Source organism: Peromyscus eremicus, chromosome 16_21 (genome assembly GCF_949786415.1).
Source record: "Peromyscus eremicus chromosome 16_21, PerEre_H2_v1, whole genome shotgun sequence".
NCBI classification, from domain to species: domain Eukaryota; kingdom Metazoa; phylum Chordata; class Mammalia; order Rodentia; family Cricetidae; genus Peromyscus; species Peromyscus eremicus.
Window position 1 is genome coordinate 47258865 of NC_081432.1, and position 23171 is coordinate 47282035.

Genomic DNA, 23171 nt, shown 5'->3' on the forward strand with positions numbered 1-23171 from the left:
ATCTGAAGTCATGTTGATGATAAAATTATGACAGTACACCAAATGGAGAAAATATGGCAGCTAAAGTTGCTCATGTTGGACTGGGATATGGCGATGGAAAGGGATAAGGAAGTCATTTTTGAGAGAGCTTTCTGAGAAGGTGACCAACAATGGTATATTAGTTCAGACAGAAGGAAAAGCAAATGGAAAGTTCCCAGAGCAGGGATGTCCTCTTCCATCCTTGAGAAAGAGGAAAGGATGAGTGACTGGACCACAGAAAATGAGGGTGAAGTTGCTGCAAGTCTTGACTTCTACCGTGAGGAGCTTAGTTCATGGGACAGCAAGGGCCTTCCTTGTATAGTTTCTGCTGCTGATTAACACAGGTTTGTGCCAGTTCATTTGAATTAACAAAATGATTTTTAAAGCACTATACTGCATGATTATGTATTTTTTAATTATAGGAGAGGTAGTAAACCAGTCTTTCTACCAATGACAAGATGCATACTTCAGAGCCTGGGCCCTCTTGGCTCTGAAGTTCTTTTTACTGCATTACACTGCAGAGGGATAGTTAGCGCATAACAACTGAATCTGCTCTGATGGATCTTTGCTGGACTATATGGTAAGGGTGTTGGGACAGAAAGGTGGACAACAATGATGAATAGTCAGTGTGGTAAGAATGGGAAATGTACGGGATGAGAGAGAGCACAGGGGAGGAATTTATTAACGTTGTTTGTCTATTTCGAATAATAAAGAACCAATCTGAGTGCCTTGTAGGAAATAAACACTACCACCTCTTATTTATAAGTTCATTTCTGATCTTGCTCTCCTAAATAACTTCCCAGACTTGTTACTTGTAAAAGTAATTTTTAAAAATTTTCTGCACTTAAAATATATTTCCCCCAATGCATTTATTGTATATTCTAATTTAAAACAGGAAGACTGTCAATTCTGAAAGAGATACACAATGTTCACATTAGCTTTTGTATGCTGGACTATTAACCCATTAAACTTTAGGATATATAGAAATTACTGGTTTTTTAAAAATTAATTAATTGATTGATTTTATATACTGACCACAGTTTCTGTTAGTTTTAAGGTAAAGAATGACCATGCCACAATCCGAAGACCCAGAGAGGCTAGATAGCAAGGAGGGCTCAAAGGGGTCATTTGTATATCCCTGGGAAGAAGAAATAGAAGAAATTTTGTAGGTGGACTGGGGGCAGGTGGGGATGAAAACGTGAGGGATAAGGTGGGGGTGGGAGAGGGGGAGAGTACTGAAAGAACCAGCTGAAAGGGAGGGTCATTACAGGGTCAGGTAGAATCCTGGTACAAGGGACACTTCCAGGAATCTACAAGGATGACCCTAGTTAAGACTCCCAGCAAAAGGGGATACATAGTCTGAACTGGCCACTTCCTGTGCCCAGGCAAGACTACTAGTGGAGGGATTGGGACACCAACCAACCCACCCACATAACCTTTGACCTATCATCTGTCCAGCCTATGAGATGTGCTGGGGTAAGGATGACACAGAAATTCTAGGAGTGGCCAACAAATGACAGGTCCAGCCTGAGACCTCAAGAGTGAGCTCACCCAAGCTGACAATGCCTTGAATGCCAGGACCCTGAGGCTGGATGGCCCGGACACCTAGGATAGACTTTACTGTTTTTAAATCCTTCTGAGTACCACAAGACTGTTTTAAAGTTTACTGAACAATTTAAAAATAGTTGCTTATTGAAGAGATGGAGAGAAACAGTAATGAAGATTCTGATGTGTTTTCTGTTCTTTTGATCATAACAGATTAAAGAGCATCTTGCAAAGGGGCAGCGGATGCTGGCAGGTGATGGAATGTCCCAGGTCACCAAGACACTGTTGGATTTGACCCAGAGGAAAAATTTCTATGCGGGTGACCTTCTAGTGTCTGTGGAAATACTCAGAAATGTGACAGATACATTTAAAAGGGCAAGTTACATCCCTGCGTCTGATGGTGTCCAGGTAAGAGAGATGAAGCCTGAAGGACAAGACCAGTATAGATGTGATCATAGTTTGCCTCCCATCCCCTGAGACACCAGTATACTCACCTTGGAGGCAGCTGGGCTGGAAAGAAGGAATGCTCACAGCTTCATAGGAACATCTTTACTGTGTATAATGTGGACTCTGGCAGTGACCTCAATTCTCTTAGTAATGTCGCCCCTCAGTATCCTAGCATCAAAATGCTCACATTAAAGCTCAAGGAAAGACCAAATGAGCGTGTGCGTGAAGTGCTTTGAGCCCGCAGATGAAAAACATTACCGAAAATTCAAGGTGGTATCATGGATGTTTTATGCCCACATTTAATATTCCCATCTTGCCATAGGAGACTATTAACAGTGCATTAGGTATAATGAAAGCATGTTAAGTATAACATGCAAAGAAGACACGGCATAACATTTGTTTGGGAACCTTTTATTTGAAACAGGGAAAGCATATTTAACACTGAGAAATCTTGCCTGAAAGTATAAGGCACACAGAGGATTATTTTAGATGGAAAAGTAAGAAATTCAGTAGCTCCTCGAGGCCCTTTGGCCTTGTCATGGAAGACTTTAGAGCAACATCATTTACCTCCATACCAGAGCCTAAGTACTGACCCACTTGAGTGTTGCCTTGCCATTAAAACAAAGCATGGCAAACAGCATATTTAATGCAAGGCCAGTGTGTACTTTAGATCAACTCCTGCTAGGCTGAGTTCTGCATTTCTGGAAAACTGCAATTCTGCTATCTATAAAAACACTCAATCATCAGTGGAGTCAATCATTAATGACGCCAGTGCTCTGATCTGTATGCAGGTGTGAATATTTCTAAGACAATCCCATAGACAAAGGAAAGCTTGTATATGTAGGAATGATCCATGCTGGGTTTCATACCATACAACCAGTGTCTGCCATCTTAGTGGAAATAATGGAAGAGATGTTGGATAGCGAATTAACATCATTTGAGCATTTTGAACATAGTACTTTTCTTATAGAAATAGTCTAGTCTTTTAAGAAATTAGGTAAGTGACATGCATCTTTGCCCCTAACCTTCTGAAAATTCCTATTAGCACTGACCTAAAAAGGTAGCATTTGAAGCCCTTGACATAAAATACAATAAAATATATTTTAAAATGAAAAATGTGAGACATGTGCTTATAGAAAAATTACCATGCATTACACATTAAAGTTTCTAATTTGTCAAAAATATAAGGCTTGGAGGTTTTTAGTCCTAAAGCTCAAAGAATTAAGACTAAAGGTTTGCATTAGAAACATGTTTTGATTTCTTTTCTTTCTTTGTCCCTCTGCCCCATGGTCTACCTATTTATCCCTTCTTAGTCTGGAACCCACTGTGTATACCAGGCTAGCCTTAAATTCAGATGTCTGTGTGCCTCTGGGATGAAACGTGTGTACCAACGGACAATGCTAGAAACACATTTTTATTGAGCTACTTATTATACAGATTTCAGTCATTCAACACTTAATTTAACCAGTTGTCCCATCATGAAATTAGTAGATTTGACTTGCAAAAAAATCGATCTTCCTGTGTCATTTGGTATAGTCTGAATCATAATCCTTCATTACCTCCTTCTCTTCATTCCTCCACAAGTATGCAGAGTGCTAGGAACGTTAGTGTCTTCCTCCCTTTCTCACAAAGAGGTGTGTCTCTCTGTTTCACTGCTTTTACTGGTATCAAATTCTTCAACTACCTGCAATACCCTCCATCTTCTTCTGGAATTCTCCATTTATATCTCAGCCTATTCTAGTCTGAGTTCAAAAAGTGTAAGCTATTTCAAATGCCAGATTAGCAAGCCTCCCCCACCCCCGTGCCAGTTACATTAGAAATTAATTTTGATTTCTCAAATAATTCAGAAAAAAATGCCCCTCTTTTATTCTACTTTTAGTAATCTAATATAAAATAATTTGCCCATGCCTGTAGCTTAAGTTTTTCTGCCTGGCCCATGGTCAGGGCAAATCTCTCTCACCTGCCAGTCCCACAGCCGCTCAGACCCGACCAAGTAAACACAGAGACTTATATTGGTTACAAACTGTATGGCCATGGCAGGCTTCTTGCTAACTGTTCTTACAGCTGAAATTAATCCATTTCTATAAATCTATACCTTGCCACATGGCTCGTGGCTTACCGGCATCTTCACATGCTGTTTCTCATCGTGGCGGCCGGCAGTGTCTCTCTGACTCAGCCTTCCACTTCCCAGCTTTATTCTCCTCCTTGTCCCGTCTACACTTCCTGCCTAGCCAATGGCCAATCAGTGTTTTATTTATTGACTAATCAGCAACACATTTGCCATACAGAACATCCCACAGCACATGCCCATTGTCTTCTTTGCTTCATTGTAAACTTAGGTTATGGCTGTGTTCAGTATCCCCTGCACTTGGTGTAAACTCCAACTTGCCCTGTCTAAGGTCTCCTTGAGCATTTTTTGATGTTATGATATGGCACCTCAGGTTTAATATAATATCATCTGATTTTACCCTGAAATGTAAATGGTCATACATTCCCTGCTCTTCATTATAAATTTACCAGTTCCTAGTCAGTAATCACAACATCATCCAGATTTCCTTCATTTTGCTTTCCTGTGGGATCTGCCTTACAAATCCTCTCAGTTGGTCTTTGATCAGTAGTCTCACTGTGGTCCTAAGCTAGTTATTTCTGTGGCCTCTTCCCTTGGTCCCCTTTCACATCTTGGTCTAATTTGTACCCATGTTGCACACTGTTCTCCTATGAGTTATCCTAGAACAGCTCTTGATATGTCAGTGGAACTTCCATGGTCATTGAGTGAGAATCCTTAACCTCGGTGTCTCGTACACTATGGATTCTGTTCATTTCCCTCTGTGCCCGTTCAGGTACAGCATAGACCATCACTTTGGTCACATTACCCACTTACGGATTCCCAGATGTACTGCATGTCCTTGGCTCTGTGACATTATTTCCTCTGCTTTCAGACTGCCTTGACCTTGCACGTTATTCTGAGTCCAATGGGTTTCAGAAATCCACTGCATCTTCTCCCTACATCTCATTACATCTTAGCACTAAATGGAGAATTTTCTGGAGAAAAAAAGAAAAGCAATTATTGGACCATAACAACACTCCAGCTCATATCTCAAAATAAAATTTGGTGTAGAATCTTGACACTAGAAGGAATTCAACAAATACTTTGGGTTAATTACAACAAAACCAACAACTGAATAATTGTCTTTGGATTGCTTTTGTCTCCTGCCCTCCCCACTAAAATTGGGAAACAATGGCCAAATTTCAAAGGAAGATGAGGTAAAACTGGATAAAAGGTCACATTCTTTTGAATATAGTTAGATGCAGGATATTTTATTTGAAATAGCTGGTAATTCTGACAAGAATCAGAAATTGATTTGATGTGTTGATGAGTTTCACCATCATCTTTACAGGCTTATCTTGGCTGAAAATCTATCCATGGAAATTTGCATTAATTTGAGTTTCTAAATACCATGAGGGCCTTGTGTCTCAGATTTTTGTGTTTACTTGTTTAATAACTATAGTTCCTGATCTGAAAAAATGCACAGAAATATATTTAATGAAAAATCCATAGGACTATTAACTTACCATTAAATATATTAAATATATAAATCATGGTTGTTGCCTTTCCTCATCAGCTCATAGGAAACTTACTGCTTTTAATGTAAACAAGATATTTTCTCTTTGCAACTTTTAAAGTGTGTGTGTGTATGTGTTTTGCCTGCATGTATGTCTGTGAATCAAGTGTGCGTAGTGCCTGAAGAAGAGAGATGAGGGCATCTGATACTCTAGAATTGGAATTATGGCTGGTTGTAAGCCACAAAGTGTGTGCTGGGAATTGAACCTGAGTCCTCTGGAAAAGCAGCCAGTTAGCTTCACCACTGATACATCTCTTTCCCCATTTTGTTCACTTTTTGAAACTTTTCCTTTAAGATGTGTGGCTTGACAATCTCATAAACCAGAATATTGCTTTCCTATTAAAAATAAAGTAAATAAAGTAATATATTCCCCAGATTATTAATCTTACTTAAAATATCATTATTATCACATAAACCATCCAAATGTAAGTTTTTGGAATGAATGTCCTTTTAATTATTAATGTCCTATTTAATTATTATGAGCAATAGTCTGCTGCCTTTACAAAGGTAAAAGCAAGCAAAATATAGAACCTATACACTTATTAAACCTGAAAAGTATGGCACTACTCCTTATGAAATTAAGATAATTAGGACTTGACAAACTTTATAGTTTATCTTAAGGATAAATTATATTTGTCATTAATTTAAAGCAAATCAATGGCTGGATCCCTTTATCAATCCAAATCATATTAAAATAGATAGATATTTAACAAGCAACACGTTTAACCCTAAAGCAAGTCGATTCCCCTTCATTGCTGTCTATCAGCTGTTGTCTATCAATGTCTATCTTAAAATGTACATAATATCTAGTCTTCAATTTTAATGCCAAAAAATTGAAACACCACAAGAGAGAAGCATCAAAATATAACAAAGTAAATATTTCATGTGATTGTTAGTACACAAGTTAGAAAAGACCTCACCATCTCAGTAAGAGGAAAAGTTAATGTGGTACCTGCCAGGCATACCCTGCCCAGTCAAGTGGTATATGGAAGGATGAAGCTTCTCATAAAATTATGTTGTTTTTGTCTGGATATTTCCCTCTTTGGATATGACAGTCAAACTATGCTTTATCCTGGTGAGATGATGCCAACTATAATACACATGACCACTTTGTGTCTTTCTAACAAAGAGGAGCTGCTGAATGTAACTCTTCCATAATATTGTGTTGTTTTCACTTTAAATTCCATTTTAATTAAGATAAAAATGGAAAAATATATGTTTGTATTTGTTGGAGCAATAAGGTATAGTATCCTTTTATTTTTTGAGCCAACAGACCATCTTCCAGAAGCATTTGTCTCCTAGGTCTGTTCTTCTCCAAGCCTCTACACTTGATCATAACTCCCAGAATACAGTCAGTACTTGAAGTGGCATATCCCTACAATTTCCAAACTGACATTTCTTCTTCAAGGTTTGGCTCACCAATGATTTCTTCTCAAAGTTCTTCTCAACTACTTCTACTCGTGATTAGAATTTTTACCACCCCTCTGGCCTTTTGAGACCTTGTGAACATCTTTTATGCAGCACTCACACTTAACATTGTAGCTAGTGTTGTTGTGTCTGCCCTTGGTCATAAATTTTAGTCATATTGGAGATGAATATGCCTCTAGAGCTTTACCTAACACATAAAGCATAGTAGACACTTGGAGTTTGTTAAAATAAGTGAATCAAGGGAATATTAGTGTTTGGGGATGTCCATGGCTTCTCATACACAAAATAAAATGGCTCAATCCAGCTGAGAGATAGAAATGTCTCCATTTATAATTTTTTTTAGCCATTGGAAAAAAAAATCACACCAAGTCTCATTTTATCTACAGAGGACTGAGTTTGCATGCCTTCCTGGTATACTTATACCAGCAAGTATAACTTCTAACAAAGTGAAAACTTGGAACAGATATGTGTATGTCCTTATTTGGCTTAATCCCATATCCCTTTCAGTATTTCAAGGCGCTTTTCTTATGGTTTTGTTATGTCATTTTCTCATCTCTAAAATGCAATATAAAGGTATAACAGTATAGTTGATTTTCATTATTCTTGGAGTTATATAAGACAGTAGCAAACACTGAAGTGACACTGAGTCACTGGTCCCTAGCCAAACAGAGGATTAGGTTTCTTTGAGAATATGGTCACAATATTTTTATGAATTGATCAAACTAACATTGATTGTTGTGGCTTCCTGCTAAAAGACACCCAATTTAATTCACATTAGTGATCCATGGATATTAGTGTATCCAACACATGCTCTTCCTCTGTAAAGCACACTATATGCTCCTTGTTCTTCAGATCACTAGGGAGCCCTTTATCACACCATGCTATAGCCATTTTAAGCAGTGAAACACTCTCACTGTGTGTGGGAGTGTGTGTGTGTCGGGGGGTGATATGCTCGTGCATGTGTGTGTTTGCGTATGCATGTGTAGAACATAGAACTGCATAAACTATTCAAAGGGCACTTGTTCACAGCATGAGGAGTGAAAGAAAGAGTGAGGAGAGCATGCCCATTTTAGACCCCAGCTGGAAGTATGTGCTTTGGGCAATCAAAATTGTGCACATCTCCAAACATGTCATTGATCAACCATAAAAACACTGTGTTGATTTGTGGATTACAGCTCCATTCTATTAAGTAAATAAACTGACGTAACATTTCATGAGGTTATGAATAATTTAGATTGTCTATTTCTATTCTTTAGGATTGTTGTGACACCCAAAGCCAATCAGGCTAGATGCATGATTTACCACAGAGTAGGTACACCTTACTGTTTTTATTGTTAGTATTTTAATTTGCAATACAAACTTAAAAGCTGAGCCTTGCTGTCAAGCTGCTTACAAAGTCACTGGGAAAAATAGCATGACTGAGGCTAGACTGTAGTCATGGAGAAGAGATATTTAAGTACAGTATGTCCCAAGTTTGGAAATCTAGCAACATAAAGGTCTGAACTCAGCAGTAAATAAAATATTCATAGGAGTATTAGGACTTGAGAATAAAATTTCAAGAAACACACAGTTTACAAAAGCACTCAATGAATAATCAGAGTGAATGATCAAAAGCACAGCAGTGGTATAAACATCGAAAATCCAGACCAAGCTTTGTTAGAAATGGGCTGCACATTGGACAGTGCAGTTTCTGAATATAGGAGGGTGAAAGCAAAGAAGAGTTTGTGTTATTAGAGTTTTTATGGTAAAATCCAGTGTCCTGTCACAAGCAATCAGCTGACTATCCCCATGTGCCAATTAAAAAGAATAATACTCTGATAACAGAGGGAAGAGATTTGTACAATGTGGCTACATTGGGAAGATGAGAAAAAAAATAAGCTTGTGGCCCCCAAGTCTGTTTGAAGGGTCATTGATGTGAGGTTTAGATTTACATGCCAAGATATATGCATAGTTATGCAGAAATGGTCAAGCTGTGGCCTGGCCTAGCAATTAACATTATCATTTTCTTGGCTCTAGAATGTCCTGCAAGGTGACTTGATAAGTTGTCAGAATTGTGTGAAGTCTCTTTCAGGCAGACACATTCCTTCTTGGATTGCACCAGGCCTTCAGCTTTTGTCTTTCCTCAGTATGGAAGGGAGTCTTAACTCTGGGATCTGTTCATCCAGTAGTCCTATAGTCAAAGGGAAGACTTAACTTATATTTGCATAGCTCCTCTCCCATCAGACAAATTACATTTGGACTTGATTCTCCATAAACAAGATTCCTAAATATTACTGTTATTTTTAGAAAAAAAATGGTTTACCAAAATAGATAACATGGACTAGTAAGGAGAGGAAGAGTGTTGAGCTGACAGATAATCCCCTGGGGAGGTAATGGAGACATGGGGAGAGAAAAGGGAAAGGGGTTTTAAGGACAATGACTCAGAAAGCAGAAGAGAGAAATTTTTAATGAAAGAAATTCTCATAAGAGTAGCTATTTGGGATATTGTCATTTTTTTTTTGAGACAGGGATTCTCTGTGCAGCTTTGGCTGTTCTAGAACTCTCTCTGTAGACCAGGCTGGTCTCCAACTCACAAACATCCTTCTGCCTCTGCTTCCTAAGTGCTGGGATGGAAAAAGTGAGCCATCATCAACTGGCTTGACATTGTCTTTCTTACTTTTCTATTGTCGTGACAAAACACCTTTACCAAGGCAAGTTATAAAATAAAGCATTTAATATTGGGGCTCACAGTTCCTGGAGGTTAGAGTCTATGACTATCACAGCAGCAGGCAAGCAGACATGGTTCTGGAGCAGCAGCTGAGAGCTTACATCTCATCTACAAACAGGAGGCAGAAGGAGCTAATTGAGAATGGTGTGGGCCTTAGAAACCTCAAAATCCACTCCCAGGGCCACACCTCCTCCAACAAGGCCATGCCTCCTAATCTTTCTCAATCAGATTCACGAACTAGGGACCAAACATTCAAATATATGAGCCTGTGGGGACATTCTCATTCCAACCACCATGAAGAAGTAAATTATTGAAAGACTCTACATACTGTGGATCATCAAATTCATTTGATTGTAAAGGCTAGCCTTTCCTCACATCATTAAATTCATTTGATTGTAAAGGCTAGCATTTCTTCATGATTTTCAGGTCCTAAATAACCAGTCTTAGTGACACTTAGTATTTTCCAACTGATTTTTTTCTCCCCTTTAGCTCATCCTAAGACATAATTTATAGCAATAGTTAATGAAATATTCAATTTTTAAAGTAATATTCACCTTATGTTTATTACATGCTGATGTTTTCTATTTTGTTAAGAAAAACATTTATGACACTTCTTTATCTAGTCTTTGACATGTCACTTGTGCTTGAGAATTTTATTTCTTAATCATTGAGATTAAATAGGAAACTCTTATCTCAGGTTTTCAACTTCTCTTTAAATCCAGATCATGTTCTAAAGAAATGCAGAATCCATTAATCAAAGAGATATATCGGAAAGAGAGACTCTTATTTAAATGAAATCCATCATCTTCATTTTTACCAGGCCTTGGGGTTCCTACTAGAAGACTGGTAGAAGAGATGGTGTTATTCTAGTATGGGTTTGAAGAAGAGGTCCACCTGGCTCTGCCTCCGGAGTGCTGGGATTAAAGGCGTGCGCCACGACAGCCCGGTGGTTTGAAGAAGTTTTATTCATGTATGGGTTTGAAGAAATGAGAGGGACTATTTGCCTCACAGAAAGCCTTTCTCCTTTTCAAAAAGTGGTTAGCACCTTACGACTTTCTAAGATGTAATGAGTAGAAGGTTGCAGTGTGTGGAAAGTTGATTCCCTTGTTTGGAGTTCTTCACTGCTCTCTAAATTCTTTGAATTGTTGGCCAGGGTCTTTTTCTTTGGAATTCCCCTCCAGGCTCCACCTTTCTGATCCTTGCTCATATACTAATCTGGCAAGTGCAAAGAAGATGGGCAGGAGGAAAAAAATACCACACTGAATGTCTCCTGGGAACTTAAAGCACCATATGGAAAGAGTAGGTTATGCGAGATAACTATGAAAAATGGAGGAAGAGGAATTGGCATGGCAAATTTTATAATACATTTTAAAACTCAGTAAAGAAATGGCTATTCTGTCTTGATAATGCATGACTTCTTTTTATAAGTTAAACTTTTGATTATTTTCGGTAATTTTTAGCCTCTTCTGTTACATGGGCATGAAGAGAACTGATGAACAATCATATATAGGGGAGGTTGTCTAATGAGAATGAGTACATTATCTCATTAAGGTGATAATTATTTCACCCACTGCCTTCCCATGTCTTCAGATGAGTCCACCTCTGGAGGAGTGGTCTCTGGGAGATTGGTAAACCTACCTGAATTAACTCTCAAGGGACAAGACAATAGAATATTCTAGTCTTTGGAGCAGATCAGAATGTCATGTATCTGTAGCCAGAAGTTTTCTCTGGTTCTGCCAAGCCCCTGCAGTCCCGTGGTCCACTTATAAAATAATCACACAGAGGCTTAATATTATTTATAACTGCTTGGCTATTAGCTCAGGCTTATTACTGATTAGCTCTTACACTTAAATTAACCCATAATTCTTATTTATGTTTAGACACATGGCTTGGTACCTTTTCTCAGTTCTGCCTTGTCATCTTGCTTCCTCTGTGTCTGGCTGGCAACTACTGACTCAGCTCTTCCTCTTCCCAGAATTCCTTTATTCTGCTCACTCTGCCTATACTTTCCTGCCTGACTACTGGCCAATCAGTGTTTTATTAAACCAGTGTACAAAAGCATTATCCCACAGCATTTCCCCTTTTCTGTCTAAACAAAAGGAAGGTTTTAATTTTAACATAGTAAAATTACATATAATGGAACAGTTATCAAGCAAGAGTTACAGTTACAATATCTAGTCTATTTGTATTTGGCAAAATTAAAGAAAATATTCTATCTATCTTATATTTGTTTCATATCTAATTTATCTTTTATCATAACTAAGCTAAATTATAACTATCTAGTCTTTAACTACATCAAAGACCCTAGAAGGATATAATATTACCTAAGCAAAAAAAAAGAACATTGTAAGCAACTTCTAAAAATCTAGAATGACAGAGACAGCTGCCTGCTTGGACAGTCACCCAAAGTTCCTGTGCAATGTTGAGGCATCCTTCTTCAGCCTATAGGCCTAGAGTCTCTCAGTTGCTTCTCTCTGTGTCCTGTAGAATGTCTGGCAGTTTCTTCTACAAAGCAAGAATCTGAAGGACCATCTCACCTTGCAAAGTTCTGTGGTCACCTTCCTATGGGTCCTGCATGTCCAGTTTATATAACATACTGTCAAAAGGCAAGGACCCTTTTTTCCCAGTGGTAACTTTTGCCACAAAGAAAGCAAACTCCATAATGAGTTTCTTCAATGCCCATTATCTTCTCTCAAGTAGATTGGTGCTGCCAGGAGCAGACATTTCTCAATATCTAGAAAGTCAAAGTTCTTAAAATGTTTTAAATGCCAAATTCTGTAGGTCTTTGAAGTGTTTGAAGATTACCTACCTAAATGAATTACATCTATGAATACCTAAAAAACTTAACTAACATTACTTTAAGTTTGACTGTCATAGAAGACTAATTATTCTGTATTTCTTTTCTTTTTCTTTCTTTTTTTTGTTTTTTTTTTTTGTTTTTGGTTTTTGGAGACAAGGTTTTTCTGTGTAGTTTTGGTGCCTGTCCTGGATCTCGCTCTGTAGACCAGACTGACCTCAAACTCACAGAGATCTGCCTGCCTCTGCCTCCCAAGTGCTGGGATTAAAGGTGTGCACCACCACCGCCCGACAATCTGTATTTCTTAATTATCCATTATAATTTCAAATGAGTTGCACAAAGAAAATGCTTTAAACAAAAGTAGAAATATACATACAGTATAACAAAATTAACTTTAAATTTGTATCAATAAACTAAAATCTATAGCAATGTAAAACAATTTTAAACAAGTTGTTGCTCTTTAAAAGTAGATTCAATAATCTACCCTTTCATCCTATCATATCTATATCCTATATTTCTATATCATATCCCCCTTTCTTCTTTTAGAAAGAGATTGACTATTACCAATAACAATTTGTAATCAACAACCTAAACAAAGACAAACATCTATAGTTCATTTTTTGGGGATGTGGGTGTAATTTTCTAGGCTAATTCCTGTTGATAGAGGGTGCTGTATTCTTATGGGGATCCTGAGAAAATTAATAATTATGGTCAAGTCCTGACTGGAATAGTCTGTGATGCTGTATTCTCTGAGCCAGTTGCCTTGAAGCTATTCTGGATGTTGGATCATCTGGAGACCTCTCAGGGGGTCTTCCTTGATCAAACCATATTAACCTAGAAGCAATCCACAGGTTCTCATCAACAGGAAAAAAAGCAGAACCATTTTCCAAAGCAAAGTATCCTTAGACAAAACTTTTGAAATCAATTATCTTTAAAATATACATATTAATTTAACTCAGCAGGTTTTACAATCAAATGTCTCTCTGCAGTTAAAAATCCCAAAGACAATATAATCCAGACTCTCTGTGTGATTTCCATCTCTATGTGGCTTATTTTTATATTACTTTTACTTTCTCTTTAAAGACTTTATGTTTTAAAACTTTCTGTTTATTTTATAACTGTCTATATGCCCTTTCCTCTCTCTTCCAAGTCTATGTACATCTTTACATACACTGTAAACTGTTTAGGGTTTATCCCATCTGAATCTCTCTTATTGTGAATCTATTGCTTTACACTGCAGTGGCTAGTACTGAAGCAGCAGCCTTGGCTACTGACTCTGCCCATATCAGCTTTTCAACATGGCAGAGGTAATTCACCTCCAGCTAGCTCTGGGAAACACGCTCTCCGCCAACTCTGAGAGGCAGTGGGTCCATGCCTCCATCCAGCAGCATGTAGCCCAGAAACCTTTTTTTTTTTTTTTTTTTTTGGTCTGTACTAGCAAAAGCTAAATCTGCCATGCAATGTACTGTGAAGCATGGAGACTCCTCTGTGTACCATGGCAGGAATCAACCATGCTGCAGGTCAAGCCTGCACACTGCAAACCTGCCATAGAGTAACTTAAGCCGGCAAGCTGTGGCTGGCCTGAGAGACACATGAGGAAGCTGCTTTTAGCTCCATTTTAGATCTTTTATTTTAAAACTTTCTCAGGTTTTTGGTAGAAACTCTTGCCCCACATTGGGCACCATAATATAGCCAGAAGTTTCCGTTGGTCCTGCTGAGCCCCCACAGTCACATGGCCCACTTATAAAATAATCACACAGTGACAAGGGCCATTCTTTCTCTGGGTAGGAAAATGAGGCTTGGTTAATGATGACTCATAGTATTAGACAGTAGTCAAGCTGTGGCTGACCGTTCAGTGGCCACAAACTTGAGTACATTCTTTCATTGCTTGCTGCCTTCTTTGTTTGGGTCTTGATTAACTCGGGGACCTCAGTTCTCTAACATTTTCAGCCTTTATGTTTATATAAAAGAAAGATGTGAGATTAGAAGTCAGAGATGTTAAAAATCTCTCTTTAGTGGCTTTCTGTTAAATTAGAGCATTGTGGTTTTGTGATATCTCCTCCCTCACTGGCAAGTAGTCAAAAGGTTGCCTTTGAGTCACAGTCTGATACATGAATTCAAGAATACATTTACAGACAAGAAAGGACCAGTATTAAGTAGATGAATTAAGGATAGAAATGGCATTTGCTAGAGAAAGGAATATCCACAAGACCCAAGATTTTGCTTGTATTGGCTTTTGATATTTCACTGGACCTTTACTGATTTAAATGAATAAGCTGGACCCTTTATAAGATATGTTAAAGAGTATTTAAAAAGCTTGTCAAAGATATCCTTAAAAGTTAACCTCAGTTGTGCAATTAAGTACCTTTAAGACTTCCTGCCTAGAAAATAGATCTGCAGAGATTAGCAGACAAAAGCCACCTTTGCTGTGCACACAGAGCAGGAACTTGGTTAAATATGTGAACAGCAGTGTAATCCAGAGAAATAAAGTTCTACTTGTAGCCGATTTGTGATTAGAGCCAATTTTAGGTACTGGATCCACTCTTACTGTTATTATTCTTTTGCAAGGGTCAGAGCCCCCTAGTGGCAGAGAGATGGAAAGCCTAATCTGGTGTGTTTACCTCCAAGACTCAAAAGTCTACTCCATGGCTGCCCGCAGCTCTATGTAGCCCCAGCCCTGAATGGAGAGGCACAGGGCCAGAAGGAGTGGAAAGATTTCAAAGAGAATTTTAGGTGTGACACCTCCATTTTGTGAGACATATAAACAGAATGTCAGAATCAGAGTACAAAAGAGAAAAATCAGACCTGGATCATGATAGAGAATAGATTTGATATGATCCAGGGGATTTCTTCCTTTATAACTTTGTCACTTGGTTCTATTTTCTGAAGACTGCCATCATGCCTGCTCAACCTCAACTATATCAGATCCTAGGAATGAGTTAGATCGTAAACAGTAGCCTCTCTACACACTTGTAATGGGGGAAGGAACAGAAAAGTCGAAAGGATGTTTTGGGGAGGAATACTCAAGATAACAAAAGAAAGAGGAGGCTCAGATAAGGTAATCTCTGGCATAGCCAAGAATTAATCTATTATAAAAGAATGAGTGTGCCAGTATGTATAATTCTAGTGTAAGATGTGCTGAGAAAAACCATGACCTAGAACAAGGTGTTCTCAGAACATTCTAACCAGTTATCACTTTTGTTTTTCATGGTAGGTTGTCTAAAAAGGTATTTCAGATCTTTTAATGGTTCACAGGAATATGTTGTCTGAGCCAAACTGCTGAACTCATTTTTTAAGTATTTTTATTAGTTCCTTTGCAATTTTCATACGATGTATTTTGATCATATTCATCCCTCATCCTCCAACTCTTCCCAGATCCCTACTCCCTTCCCTACCCATCCAACTTTGTGTCCTTTTTTAAACCCATCAAGATGAATGTGTGCTGCCCAAATATTCTTGGATGTGTGGCTTCCCCTTGGAGTGAATGTTGGCTTACCAGGGGCTACACCCTTCAAGAAAACTGACTCTCCTCCCAACAGCGAAGGATGGCCAATAACAACTTAGTTACAGGTGGGAATTGATATGCAAGCCCCCTCTTCATGCTGGGATTTTGGCTGGTTTGAGCTTGCACAGCTCTTGTGCATGCTGTTTCAACTGCTGTAAGTTCATCTGAGCAGCTGCCCTGTGATGTCCAGAGCACACTTTTCTTGTGGTCATCTACTGTCTCCAGCTCTTACAGTCTTTCTGCCCCCTTTCCTGCTCTGCTTCCTGAGCTTTGGGAGGGGGGGTGCAGTGTATGTATTGCATTTAGGGCTGAGCGTTCTACAGTCCCTTATTCTTGGCTACTGGGCTCTTTTGGCACAAGATGGCACAAGAATGCCAGGTCATATATGTGACTTAGGCTATATTACAGGTGTCGTTCTTTGGGTAGAGAAACGGAACTTGTTTAATGTGTGACCCACATTGCCTTACTGTAGTTAGGCTTGCCTGAATCCCCAGTGCAGCAAGGTTACTATATGCCTTCTTACCCTGCTTGCAGCTCTCTCTACTTACTGTCTGGTTACCTGGATGGTTTGGATTCTCTAAGGATCCTTAGTTAAGAATGAATGCTTCCATGTCTGATGTTGTAGTTATTTTTTCCTCACTGAGCATTGACCATCCTGTCCTACTGCCTATAGGTGAATAATCAATATACTATAATCAGCCGTATGAGTGTCACTCACTTCTTTATCTTTCATTTTTAAATGAAGCTTGGGAAAGCAGTACCAAGCATATGCCCTAAAGCCCCAATAATTGAATATCCCCTTCTTTTACTACACTTCCTCCCATCTGCATCATCTAAAAGGTTGACTTACTATGCTACCCCTTATTGGAGCCTTTGGTCCCAAACTTATCCCAAGGAGACTAGTAGCATCATCTAAACATTGGTAATTGAAGCTGTTAAGTACCTCTATAGGTCAAGCTGTCTTGCTTCATAGCAGAGCAAAAAAAATGAGAAACACAGCCAGTGGATCCTAGAGCAACATCCTTCTGCTAATTTCAAAATGAGTCAGAGTTTCTGTGAGGATGTGACTAAAAGAAGAGCAAGGAAAAACAAAATGTGTCATTGAAGACTTGTTTTCATCTAAACAAGGGAGAATGATGTCAATAGTCTACTCTCAAAGCATTCCAGATCTGACAGGTTGATATGGTCCAGCAGGGGCAGCGAGGCCTGAAATTGGAGGCCTGTGCCCATAACTATCAGGTCAGGTCATCCTGGAAGATATAGACCCTAGAACTAGGTACCCCACACCCTCAGATGAGCTCAGCCATCCACCTGGCTTTTCATGTGCTTAATTACTTTCCCTGAATCATATGGTTCATAGGTATTCAGCTCTGACCCCTACAATAGGATGATTTGAATGATAATCTCAGTCTGTCTGAGACCTTGATAGCTTCTCCTTGCCTAAAGCCAGTAGATATGCTGCTTGGATAGATAATCTGGATAAAACTCTAATGCACATTATTTGCACTGGTCAATTCTAAATTATTTTTATTCACTTGCCTTTTATAAAACATACATATGTAGTTCAATCCACGCTTGACGGGTTGTCCACTTAGAAACAAATAATGTGAGAGCAGACTCAAATGGACTCATACAGCAATGTTGCTTGCATTCAATGCCTTTTCTACATAGTTTCCCAAATAGGAGCCTAAGAAGTAGTGTCACACATCTCAAAGAATCAGCAGTCCATGCGTTAGTCTAGTCTATATTTGTGGTGTGTTCCTAGGTGTTATGCATGTGCTCAACCGTGAGCAGCCACATTTGGGAAACTGAATTCTATTGTACTGTATGTTGAGTCGCCCTTGGGTGTTTGCCTAGCTGAAGAACAGTCTATGTGCCTTGGAATTCCTTTCACCCATGGAACAGCTTCCAAATGTGTTTTATTCTGTCACCTGTCACTCTTGCCTCTCGTCCCCCCCTTACCCATCTCATTTAGTATTCTTCCTAGTCTGCTTTCCTCCAGTGTTTAACCTTGACTTTACCTATTCAACTCTATTCTTGGTATTCATATTCTTTATCCCAAAGGGCTCCTGTTTTCAACTATGATTAATTCTTCACATTACTTTTGTCTTTGGAGATTTAGACTTAAGTCAAGCTGTCTCCCGGGCCTCGTCCCTCGGCTGCATTGTAGATTCTTAATGCTCAAGCAGATCAAAATGAAGCTCACTTTCGCCTTTCCAGTGCAGGTATTTCTCATGTAGGATGCAGCCTATGGAGTTGCATTGCAATCCTCGGGATCCTGAGCCAGGAACCAAAGATGGATGTTTGATTCCCTACTTTCTCACCTGTGCAGTTTGTCATCGTGTGCGGTTCTGGGAACCAAGCTGCCATCTTTCTCTGTCCTCGGCACTTGGAACTATTCTATACTGTACTGCGCTTTATATGCTCCTCAGCATCCGAAAGCAGACTTTTATTTTTAGCTAAACTTGCTGCATAACCATTGTGAGTTGATGGCTCCACTTTCTCTAACCCTTGTCTTTTTCACTCTCCATGAATAGTCTTGTCTGCTCTATTCAGCCTATTCAAGGCCAGTTTAGAAATATTATGTCATTCATTCTGTTTCTAAAATTTGTTTAGATAGTTTTTTATTCAGGAAGCATGTACTCTCCCTTTCTCTTCCCACTTATATTTAGTGGGGAGCAAATTATCTTTTTAAAGGCTGTCCCCTCATCATGATGGTCTCAAGTTAGATATCACATACAGATAAAGGTTTTGTTTCTGGCTATCCAGTAATCCACCCATCACACATAAACTCTTTGTCTCTCTGTGTCTTCACACACAGTCTCTCACTCTCCCCTCCCTGTTTATCTCTCCCCATCCTTTCTCTTTTCCCTCAGCCTTCCATGTCTCACTATAATACTATACTTTAATCTCCTTTAGTCCATTTATGCTGTTTCAGCAAAATAGGGAAGCAAAAAGAGGCCTTTTTTTCTTCTAGTACCTAAGAGCTAAATCCAAGATGAGTCACAGCAAGTTCACTTGTCCTGTGTGGATTGCTCTATCTTTCAAGATGGCCCTTTATTATTAATCCTCATGAAGGGAAGAATGTTGTGCCCTCTCATGGCAGAGTTGGCAGGGTAAGGTAGCAAAGTTCTGCCTAATGCATCTTTTAAAAGTCTCTTAATATCTTTGAAACAGCAGGAGTCATTCTCAATCACTACCTAAAGGGATCATCTCAAAGTGCCCTCCCATAAACAACATTTAAATCTTGTAATTTAATTTTACATTCAACCATTGTAATTAATATCTGCAGTCATTTTTCTTCTTTGTTTATTTTTTCCTGGTGAGGATTGAAGTCGGGACTTTGGATATCCTAGGCAAGCACTTTACCACTGTCTTACACACCTGTCTTAGTTATGTTCTCAATGATGGGATAAAATAACCTGACAAAAGCAAGGTAAGCAAGAAAAGGTTTATTCTAGATTATAGTTCCAGAGGTATATGGGAGAGAAGACAGAGCAGCCGTCAGGGAAGCCACGGCAGCAGAGGCAGGAAACTCTCTAGCCAGATTGCATCTCCACTCAGGAAGCAGAACACGAACAGGAAGCCTCATAACTTATGCCCAATGACCCACTTCATCAGTGAGGCGCCACTTCCCATAAGTTTCCCAACCTTCTCAAACACTGCTGTCAACTGGAGATCAAATTTTCAATTACATTAACCTATTCCAGGTCTTTCACATTCAAACCACAGAAACTCCAATCCTAAAGTCATCATTTTAAGTGTATTTATTTACTGACTCTCTTCACTTCCTAGAGTTTAGGATGGATGAGTTCAGGGCCTCACATGACTTATTCACTCTTAACAATCCCTAGTACAGTACAGGATATAGGGAAAAATCATTCTCTATATACTTCTTGAATAAGTAAATATACTTCCAATTGTTTTCTCTTTCCTTTCTCACCCTTTCATCCTATATCCTTTCTTTCCTTTGGTCCTCCAAAAGCCACTACCTTAGGCAGTAAAGCATAATTACTGATATCCTTATCTTTAGTCTTTGGCCCCCTACACTGTGCTATCTGGGTACTGCTTTTATAATTTTCCGTATCCATTCTTTTGCTGAGAAAATGGAACATATTCTCCAAATGCATTCTGTAAGAGAAGGAGTATTATGGATAGAGATACATGGCCAAGGTTCCCTGTGTTTAGTAACCTGTGTTGGAAGTTGCTTCGTTTAATCTAAAGACTGTATTTGGACAGTCTTGTTGCCAGAGTTTTTAGAGACAGAACATGGGCCCTGACAACTCTAATAAGCAAAGCTTGAGTACTTGTCCATAATAGATCAACACAGGTAATGCTATTTCTTCAATGTGGCTGTATCAGAAAGAGGCAAAAAGAGTTTGTGCAAACCTCTTAAGTCCCAAGTCTGTCTCCAGTGCTCTGAAATGAGATCAGAGTTTAAATGAAGAACAAAAGATGTCATATCTAAGCAGTCCTGGGCAAGATGTGGTCCTGTTCACCATTGACTTTTCATTATCTGGGCTTTAGCCTCAACCTGTAAGGTGATCAACTGTTGGAGATTTCTTACAGGAAAACAAGTTCCCCTCTGGTTGACATCCTTTCCTTTTCCCAGCATGAGATTCCTGGGGAAATTCCCATTTCTTCGTGGGGGCATTGTTTCAATAGTCTCATATTCAGATCGTGAGACACACTTTAGAATATCTTCATGTCTTCCAGGCCAGTTACAACATAGAGAACAGGAAGCAGGGCTATTACTTATATTTGTCTACAGACAGGACTGTATAATTTGTGGGCATGAATAAGTCTGATATGTCTAGGTTAAGACAGACTATGAGGCAGGACAGCAAAAGGGGAAAATGAGGACAGCAGGAGTCTACATCACACATGGCTTTGTAGCTACCCAATCTCTAGGTTGGCGATCAATGGTTTATCCTATAGTTTCAATCCTTATAGTAGTAGATGGTCCCTTCTTTCTAGTCATTCAGCTTTTCCTGGAGTTATCCCCACACTCTTGAACAGGGCTAACAAAATGAAATAAATCTTTACCCCTGCATTATGGAATCTTCTCCTTTAGGGGTTATCATTGTCCCTTGAAGTCCAAACATTTTGCTCCTGAGTTAAGTTGGAGGGGAACATTTCCTGTGGCTTGGGGTCGTCAAATCATTAGCCTAACCTACATTTCCATTTGCATACAACTAGAACCTCTTTTGTGAGTCATACAAGATGATGTATGATCCATCAAAAATCTGCCAAATAGAAGCCAATCAGAGGGACAGCAAGATGATTGACTCCTACCCATTAAATAAAACATTCTTTTCACTCTTATTCCATCTGGGACCTTGACTTCAGTAGTCACAGAGGTGTTTGTATTTCTCCATATATGATGCATTTATTTCTCTGTTTGTCTTCCTATCAAGAAGACATAGTCATACGAGTTTGACCTTTGTGTCTCACGGCCATTTGGAAGAACAGCACCTCTAACTGAACAGACATCTGGTAATCACTAGACTGTACAAACCCCTCTTACCAGGTATATTCTGAGAAAAGAGAGAGATCTATTGAAAAAATATAGGTACTCATGTCAGTATTTAACTGGTTCTGTTTTCTCCCTTTTGCTGCAAGAGTTAGAGATATTCAAAGAGGGTTGAGGTGAACTTGAAAGTCTTTACCAATGATAGCTATGCATTTGCTATAATGTAGTAGTAAATACTATTCATGTAGCCAATCATAAAAAAAGATAATATGGAAGAAATGCAATCATAAAAGGTCCATATATTAAACACTTTACCAGTGTTAGGAATTACCTCCAAAATTCACTTATCTCTTCCAGGTAGCTTTTACATATTAGAGAAATAGGGTGGGACAGGGACCATGTAGTTAAAAAAATCAAAAGAGAAATTTTAGTATATATATCTGCTACTTCAGTTTTCATACAACTGAGACTCTGCCAAGGACTTTAAGTTTTTGAAATGCATCTAAGGAAGGCATGGGATCAGTGTGTTAAAGCATGAATGTTATCAGAGCACACAGAAACCAAAATAGCAGGATCATCCCTATGCCAGCACAGTCTAGAGCAGGATCCAGGCTTGTCAGCACTACATAGCAAAACACTGTTTCAAAAAGCTGCACGCGCTCACGCACATGTGCGCACACACACACACACACACACACACACACACATGCACCTTAAAAGAAAAAGCTACTGTGTGATACATATCACATAGTATATGTGTATACTATGTGTATATATACATATATATGTAGTATGTATATATAGTATTATATAGGATATCTTTAGCGTGCAAGAGCGTTTAATGAACACTGTCAAGTGGAAGTGTCTTCAGACTGCTCAGGAGTCATTCAAGTGTCCAGAAGTGTTACCAGTCTCCTCTTACAAACATTGTCTTGTTTGGCCTGTTCCATTCTGTCACTCTGTTCATGTATGGCAAGTCAAAGTGAATTAAAACATATAACCGAAGTTAGTATACATGTTTTTCAGTGCATTTGACACAAGCATGAGCTGTTAGTTCAGAGGAAAGATGCTGAAACGTATTTGCAAATCCAAGGCATTCTGACTTGGTAACACTTTCCTTTACTTTTGAATTTCACTAGGTATCTTCTATGAGCAAATGATAAGGAAAAACTGATGCACGAGAAAGACTCATTTTGCCCAAAGATGCTTTCCACATCACTCCTGACAATGAATGAGGTTTAACTCATCTCCCTGTGTCCTCCATGGCCTGCATTAGTCAGAAAGCGGCTGTTGATTATTCTGAAATACGATCAGCAATGAGATCACAGGGGAACTTTAATCTGAGCTGCCTTCCTACTCTGATTCAATAAAGGCCCATTTATTGTCCCTGAAAAATAATACAAAATGTTTGCTACATTCTGTGCTTGCTTAGTTTAAGACTCGAGTTAATAATTTATGTTTTTATGTTCGTCCTTTGGTTGTTCAAAAAAAAAAAAACAGAGCACTGAATTCATTATTTTCATCAAGGAATTGCATATGTGCAGTGGCCTTCATGTATAGCAAGAAGTCACTGACCTGCTCTCAGGAAAACTTGCTTTGTGAAGTGTTTTTCCAAAAATGGAGATGCA

General features: G+C 38.8%; 1 protein-coding gene across 1 annotated transcript in view; it reads left to right on the forward strand.

The window, feature by feature from the left end:
• The window catches only part of Adgrb3 (adhesion G protein-coupled receptor B3), a 708652-nt gene that overhangs the window by 323986 nt on the left and 361495 nt on the right, over window positions 1–23171 (forward strand). The window contains exon 10 of the mRNA XM_059281371.1: window positions 1777–1971. Coding sequence (XP_059137354.1) covers window positions 1777–1971 — 195 coding nt within the window. The remainder of the gene's footprint in view (window positions 1–1776; window positions 1972–23171) is intronic.